Here is a 7,722-nt window from a genome sequence, read left to right as displayed (position 1 = left end):
GACGACAAAAAAGCTTGAGTTAGCCAAAATCAGCTAGCATGCAGCTGAAATATTAGCCAAACTCCAAAATAGCCTAAAAAACAAAAAAGCCTGTTAGCCAAAACAGCTAGCATTCAGCTGAAATATTAGCTAAACTCCATAATAGCCTAAACAACAAAAAAGCATAAGTTAGCCAAAACAGCTAGCATGCCGCTGAAATATTAGCAAAAATCTAAGTTAACCTAAAATGCTGAAAAATTCTGCAATTAGCCAAAATAGCTAGCATATAGTTTAAATAGTAGCTGAACTCCAAAATACCCTTAAAAAAAACCTCATTTAATGCCATTATGCTGTAACTTTCAACCTTACTACACTCTGACTATATAATATAAAGTAATGAGTAATCGACTGTTAAAGTAGTCGTCGACTATTTTAAAAGTCGATTAGTCGACTAATAGTGACAGTCCTACTGCTTCTGCAGGAGCAGAGGCCTTATCAAAAACAGTAGCATGTTAGATAATCTGCTTTCATCCATTTCCTCCTGAAATGGGATTTCAGACGAGCATCAGTTGAGAATTCTCCTGCTGCTTCTTGGCAGATATAGCTTTTATGCTGCCATCTCATTTTAAGTTAAAAACAAAAATATTTTTGCAGCACTCTTAGTTTTTAAATTAAATCCTGATTCATGAAACATGAGAGCACCTCGTCACAGAGCTAACCGTCTTCCTAAAATACTGATATTCGTTTCTCGTCTTTTGCAGCTCAGCATGAAAATGGTCCCGAAGATTCTGTCCCCTCTAGTCAAGGACTGGGCCCCGAAAGCTTTCGTCATCTCCTTCAAGCTAGAGACCGACGCATCCATCCTGCTCGACAAGGCTCGCCGAGCTCTGGACGCTTACAGGCACCAAGCAGTGGTGGCCAACATCCTGGACTCCAGACGGGGTCATGTGGTGGTCGTGACCCCCGACACTCAAACCGAGCTGACCCTCGACGAGGACGACACGAAGAATGAGGTGGAGATCGAGGAGAAGATTGTCAGCAACCTGATATCAGCTCATACCAAGTTCATAAACCAACCAATCGGCTGACAGGCTGGTTTCATCTGTGCCGATTGATCCTGCTTAAGTTTGTCATTTATTTCTGTTTCTCAGGCTGATTCCAGAAGCTTTGCAATGACTGCAACGATAAACTTAAATTCCTTTGTCCGTCTGTAAATTTTTCTAGATTGTTTAAGAAACATCTCTGCAAATAGACAACATAGATTTTAAAACTTTTTATTCAAGTTGGAAAAGTCCTGTTTTATTTTCAGCTGTTTTAATGTAACGATTAGGAACGGCGGCGGACAAACACTCGGCTACTTGAGCTTGGTGCTCTTCTTGACGCCTGCACGAATACCCGACATCTCCCCGCTGTACCGCTGCTCCTCTCGCCGAACGTCTCGGACCTGGAAAGCACGAGCAGCGTCGTTACGCCAAGGGCTCCGACTAATAAATACTTTTAGAGATTTTATGAGGCACTTCAAAGTTTGTAAACAGGTTTATTGCTGGAACACAAACCTGGCCCTTTCTGCGGATCTTGGCCCGTCTGAACTTCTCTCGGTGCTTGACTCTGGGATTACGGTCGATCTTCTTCCTCTTCGGCGTCAGCCCCTTGTTCTTCGCCATCTGAAAGTTTGACAGATCTGTTAGATTTGTGTAAAAACTCCACAACTCGAGAAAACTTTGTAAATGCTCTGCTATAAAATACTTTGATGAACTGCAACTTTTATTTTTGTGACATACAAAAGGAAAGATTTGAAAAACAGAATATTAAAGTCCTTAAATAAAAATATAAAACCATGAATCAGAGATTTTTCCATGAATTATTAACAGCTGAGAAACTGTAAAAAAAAAAACTGGATTAATGCTGTGACTTTTGTGTATGACTACAGCACATTTATAATGCACGTGTTTACATTCTTTTCACAACTATAACTTTTCATCTATTTAAACAATTAAGGCAGATTCTGGAGCAAAGGAAAAAAAAAGATAGAAAATCGACTCTTGATTTGTGTGTACTTGAGTTGTAACTTACAATGCATTTTCTGTGTAACTGTGTGCTCTTGCAATTGTGTATTTACATGTACAAAATGTATAAAAATACAATTTACACACAACTTAAAAAGACAAGAGCTTAAAACTACACACAAATCTTTAAAAAGTAAGCACAAATCGCTGGTTACACACACACAAATCGAATTTGACTCTTTTCAAGTCTCAGATTTGTCTGTAAAGTGATGCGTTTAAATGCTGCTACAATGCTGGGTCATCAGAGTTTTCTTATCAGCCGCTTTTAACTCAGATTGTGAATAATATGTGGTGAAAACTTGATATTTTCCCACTTTCTTAAACAGATATTCCCACTAATTAATACAAAGAGGTGTAAATATGCATCTTAAAAACACTAAGCGCCTTTGCCTTCTTCCAAGTTCCAAGTCACAGCGATAGCAGGCAGCGCCAGTCGTTCTCCACACCCAGAAATCCTAGTGTGTCGATAACATAACGTGGCTGCGTATCGGCAATAATTTCCAGAATCAATCAGTCTGGATTGATTCGATTCAAATTTTTTTCGATTCTTTCGATCCACTCAATTTATTTCTGAGTTTAGATGGTTTACACATTTAGACACATTTGTTTAGAAATACATTAATAGTGTTTCAGTTTGGCCACAAGTGGTTACTTTAAAAATATTTCCTTAAAAGAGTTTGTAAAAATCATAAATGTGAGTTTATAAAAATATTCATTTAGTCAACAATGTATGTTTAGGTCGACTGGGCGTTAGCATTAGCCGTCTTATGGGAAATCTTATAGCATCAAGTTAGCGGACTTTTACACTTTGCGTTAGATCGATCTCTATTTTTATGGACCAATTATTGATCTATTAAGCTTAGATCGATTCATCGATTTTATCAACTCAGCCCTCGTCAATAAGCCCTACATCTCGCTCCGCTCTCTGGGTGTGAACGAGGACCTGTCACTACCTGCTATCACCGTGACCAGGAACCGGCAGACACAAGTTACAAATCAAGGATTCCACTAAAACAAATCGAGTCTATTTTTTTTACATAGATTCTGACATGGAGAAAAGCAGATTTCCACCTTTAGCTAAACCACATTAGTCGGCAATTCAGTTCTTTCCTCTATTCATGAGGAATTAAATTCAAATTTACTTTTTTCCAACTATTAACACTTCTAAAAGTAATCCACCAGACTTTCCAAACACACAATCTTTGATCCTGAATCCATATTTATATATCCCCCATTGATGAAGACAAGTTACTCCTCAGTACCTGATAAGTGATTCCTCTCTTGTTGTCTGGATCCTGCTGCTCATCATCGCCGTTATTCTCCTCAACCCTGCATCAAATATCACATTTATCAGACGTCACTTCACTTTACTGACGAGCCACACACCAAAAACTCTCGTCGCTCTTACTCTTCAGCTTCTGGATCTTTGTTTTTCCTCTTCAGCTTCACTCGTTTCTCCACTTCTCTGTAGAAATTCAAAGCAGCTTCTTCATCCAGGTCAGAGTCGGAGTCGCCTACAGACTCGGGCAGCGTGTCATCAGGATCCTGCGTCAGAGATGGTCAGTCAGCAAACTTCAGATGAAACATCAGCAACTGTGACATTTGTCTGGGTCTGTTCATGAGAACTGCAAAACCTGAATCTTAAGGAAGTAAAAAGACTACTGTTTTAAGGAAAATTGTCTTAATTTTTGTCTAGTAAGAAATATAATCGTATCAAGAGAGTTTCTCAATAGAAAAATAATCTTACGTTTAAAAAAACATGTAAAAAAAAACAGTTAACCCTTTAACTGCCTGCTTAACCAAATGGTGGGAAACATTTAAAAAACATGTTTTTAAAAACATTGATTGTGTTTATTCTCCCCAAAGTACAGAAGCCCTAAAGCACATGTGTGAAAGTCAAGGCCCAAGGGCCGGATCCGGCCCTCTGGTAATGATATCCGGCCCTCCAGATCATTTTATTTTATTGTTATTAATAGCCCGATTTGATCTTGCACTGATTTCTTGAACTCGTATCATTTTGACAAAATTTATTTTCATGGAGAGTAAAATATTGAACGTTATTTAAGCTTTAAATTGATTTATGCTGGAATAATATATTACTGACATTTTTTTTTAATTCATAATTATGTTAAAAAGTTACAATTTTGAAGTTTTAAAAATTGACTTTATACTAGCTTTTTGGACTATTTAAGCATTCACTAAGATGTTTTGGACTGTTTTGGGGTTTAGCTAATATTTCACACGCTAGCTGTTTAGGCTAATTTAGGCCTTTTTTCAATTTTTTTGTTTATTTTGAAGTTTAGCTATTTATTCAGCTACATGCTAGCTGTTTTGTTTTACCGTGGTTTTTTTTGTTTTGTTTTTTTAGGCTAATTTGGCATTTAGCTAATGTTTTAGCTAGCTTTTAGCTTCAGTGATTTCAGCTATCAACTTTAGCATTTCCAGCTATCAGTTTTTGCGTTTTAAGCTATCAACTTCAGCGTTTTTAATGTTTTTCAATTATTTCAGCTATCAGCTTCATCATTTTCAGCTATTAGCTTTAATGATTTCCGCTATCAGCTTCATCATTTTCAGCTATTAGCTTTAATGATTTCAGCTATCAGCTTCAGCATTTTCAGCTATTAGCTTCAATGATTTCAGCTATCAGCCTCAGCATTTTCAGCTACTAGCTTCAGCATTTTCAGCTATTAGCTTCAATGATTTCAGCTATCAGCTTCTGCATTTTCAGCTATTAACTTCAGTGATTATTGTCATCATCACTATCATCTTCACCGTCCAAATTCAGCTTCCATCATTCACATCATTTTCGCAGGTAATGCTATATATCGAGTTCATAGTTAAGTTAAAAAGTTACAGTTTTAAAATTAATTTTAGAGTGTTCAATAAATGTTTATTCTGTTCGGCCCGTGACAAAAGGTGTGTTTGGATTTTGGCCCCTTGTACAATTGAGTTTGACACCCCCACGCTCAAGGGACATTGAAGAAAAAAAAATGAAGTAAAAAAAAACATTTTTTCCCCAAAATTGAAGTAAAAATATTTTTTTTCTGGTTACTAACTGGTGCGTACCATCTGGTGTGCACGAGTTACTAACCACAACATTTTTATTTCTAAAAATGTAAGTAAAAAAAAAATCTGGATAGTATCTGGTGAGCACCAGATAGTAACATGTATTATTAGGAAAAAAAAAAATTCAACTTCAATTTTTTTTGTTTCAACTTTGATATCCCTTTAGGGGGAACAAGCAGCAGAAAAAAACACTTTTTGGATGATTTTTTTTTCTTTTTTGGGTAGTTAAAGAGTTTAAAAACTAAGGTAAGAATTCTTGATTTATTTCTAAGAGAAAAAGCTTCCTACCTTCTCCTCTTTATCAGGGACTTTAGTTTTCTTGCCCTCAGCTGGTCTGTTGGTGGATTTCTGGTCACCGGATAGAAGTTTACGAAACTCCGGTGAGAGCCGAGCGTCCACTGCGCCGAGATCATTGATGAGCTGCAGACAAGGAAAGGCCAGAGGGTGAGCTGGAGATGGTCATCATTTCAAGGTCCTTTCTTTATTTCTGTGACTATTTGCTTCTCATTTCAGTGAAATCGACAAACCAGAATAACATAAGTTTGCCGACTTACGTTCCTGTAGGTGAGCAGTCGTTCGATGACGGGGTGGTTGTGTGCCGGGATCCGCTTCGCCTTCAGCACCAAGTAGAAGCTGATGTTTGTGCAGTAACTGCAGCAGGAGACAGCAGGGATTCACTCAGACTGAACGACACCATTCTGTCAACTACAATGAGTCTGTAACCTACTTCAGATAAAGCTGCTGTTTGGTCACAAGGTAGTCAGCGCCCTATAGAAACAAGATCAAATGGTTTAGGTTCACAAATGATCCAGATATGTGGATGCATTGATTACAGCGAAAAAAAGTAAAAGGTGCTAACGACAGGTGAAGGAATCTGAATCTATAACTTCTTTGGTCGGGAAATTGATTTTTAATACGGATGTAAAAGTTATTACATTTAGATTAAAAATAAAAAAATCGATTGGGTAGTGGGAGTAACAGAAGTATCAGTTAGGGATGTAAAAACAGATGCATACTAAAAAATTGATCGAGCAACTGCAGTATCGTTTAAAAATCACAGATATAAACACGATTATGTTGGTTAAAAAGTATAAAATCAATCTTGAATTTCTGTCAAAATGCAGTTTCTCTTTCTGTTTTTTTCTTTAATCGTCTTTTTATGTCCATGTGATGCAAACAAAAAGGCGTCCAATCATAATCTTGCATCTTCCAAGTTAATACTTGAATACGTTTCTTTGTCAAATCTTGTACATTATTATTTAGAGCTTTAAATGCCACGTGAATAAGAAATATCTAGATTTTAGCGTTTTTCATAAAACAATCTAACTGGATCCCCGAAACGTGAGTTGAATCGTTTATTTATTTGTGGATCATGTGTTGAGATGAGTATCGAATCATGAGAGAGAAAGATGCTCACAGATCATTTTGAAAATGGTTTTTGTTGTTATATGAAAACTTTCTTCAGTATTTTTGAGTTGATGCTTTATGAGACTGACTACTACAATGTTAACCCAATGTTCTTTTATTTCTTTAATTTTTCACAATAAACTTTTTGGTGCAGATAGTAGTAAAATGTTTAACAAGACAAATTTTCACAATTTCCATTTCCTGCTGATCAGATTTCTAATGGGTTTGCCGACAATAGTTGCTTTAATACTAGGATGAGAACACTAAGTGAACTAGTGCTGGGTGATATAAAAAAAACTGTATATCGCGATAAAAATTATTTTATATCACAATAACAATATTTATCACGATATACCAAAATAAAGTATATTTTCAGGTATTCTCTGTAAAAAACAACAAAAATGTAATTACTTTTTTCAAGTAACTTATAACTGAATTGCCACAAATTAGAAACGTTTCCATAAACTGCACAACAATTTCAAGTTTCTTAGTAGGAAAACACATTTTGTACAAAAGTTCAGCAATAAAATAAATAAAAAGCTAGTGGGAGACCACGTAAACAAAGGGATGATGGGAAGTGTGGCAGGCTTACTCCACGACAACAATTACAACCTAAAAATATTTTTTTGGGGGGCTAAAAAAACAGCATAATCATAATCAAACTTTTAAGTAAATCAAAATATGATTAAGAATTAAGAAATTCCTAAATAGGTGAGAAAGAAACGCATGTTCAGGATTCCTCACCTTTCCTGCAGGGATTTTTCCATCCTTGACCATCTGAACAAGCGGCTGCAGCTCATTTTTCAGCTCGCTGAGCTGAAAACATAAAACCAGGAGAAACATCTACAGATGATCCACAGAAAACAGAGTCTTACTGTTGCACTAAACAGTTTACCTTTGCCTTGAAGTCTTGGATGAGTTCAAGTAACTCGGGCGATTCTTTTTTCAGGAGTTTCATCTTGTCTTTGTGGGACATCTGCTTCAGGTCTTTCACAATCCTCTCCTGCTTTTCAGCCGCTTTAACTTTGTTCTCCTCTTCAGCAAACTCCTGCGTTTATTCAGTTACACAAAACACAAACGACTTCAGACCAACATTGACCCAGATTACATATTTTTATCTATTTTTCCCAATGATTTCCTTTGTTTTTTTGTCGTTTTTGTTGCCAATGTGATATTGTTTGTTTGTTGTTGTATAATCTAAAAA

The 7,722-nt window shown here is 36.4% G+C and overlaps 2 protein-coding genes across 4 annotated transcripts in view; one reads left to right on the top strand and one right to left on the bottom strand.

The window, feature by feature from the left end:
* The window catches only part of ppcs (phosphopantothenoylcysteine synthetase), a 10,519-nt gene extending 8,698 nt beyond the window's left edge, over positions 1 to 1,821 (top strand). For 2 of the 3 annotated variants that reach the window (XM_024269533.1, XM_024269535.1), the window contains exon 4: positions 741 to 1,821. In XM_024269533.1, coding sequence (XP_024125301.1) covers positions 741 to 1,067 — 327 coding nt within the window. In that variant the 3' untranslated portion in view covers positions 1,068 to 1,821. The remainder of the gene's footprint in view (positions 1 to 740) is intronic. The other variant, XM_024269532.2, reaches the window with a different exon arrangement.
* The window catches only part of utp3 (UTP3 small subunit processome component), a 9,593-nt gene continuing 3,108 nt past the window's right edge, over positions 1,238 to 7,722 (bottom strand). The window contains exons 8-16 of the mRNA XM_024269531.2: positions 7,414 to 7,566; positions 7,263 to 7,334; positions 5,839 to 5,879; positions 5,666 to 5,762; positions 5,400 to 5,531; positions 3,454 to 3,590; positions 3,308 to 3,374; positions 1,536 to 1,643; positions 1,238 to 1,423 (exon numbers count right to left, since the gene is read on the bottom strand). Of these exons, the coding sequence (XP_024125299.1) occupies positions 1,334 to 1,423; positions 1,536 to 1,643; positions 3,308 to 3,374; positions 3,454 to 3,590; positions 5,400 to 5,531; positions 5,666 to 5,762; positions 5,839 to 5,879; positions 7,263 to 7,334; positions 7,414 to 7,566 (897 nt within the window). The 3' untranslated portion in view covers positions 1,238 to 1,333. The remainder of the gene's footprint in view (positions 1,424 to 1,535; positions 1,644 to 3,307; positions 3,375 to 3,453; positions 3,591 to 5,399; positions 5,532 to 5,665; positions 5,763 to 5,838; positions 5,880 to 7,262; positions 7,335 to 7,413; positions 7,567 to 7,722) is intronic.

The sequence above is a fragment of the Oryzias melastigma genome, linkage group LG5 (assembly GCF_002922805.2).
Source record: "Oryzias melastigma strain HK-1 linkage group LG5, ASM292280v2, whole genome shotgun sequence".
Taxonomy (NCBI): Eukaryota; Metazoa; Chordata; class Actinopteri; order Beloniformes; family Adrianichthyidae; genus Oryzias; species Oryzias melastigma.
Note: the sequence above shows the minus strand (reverse complement) of the source record. Positions and strands in the feature narration are given on the sequence as shown.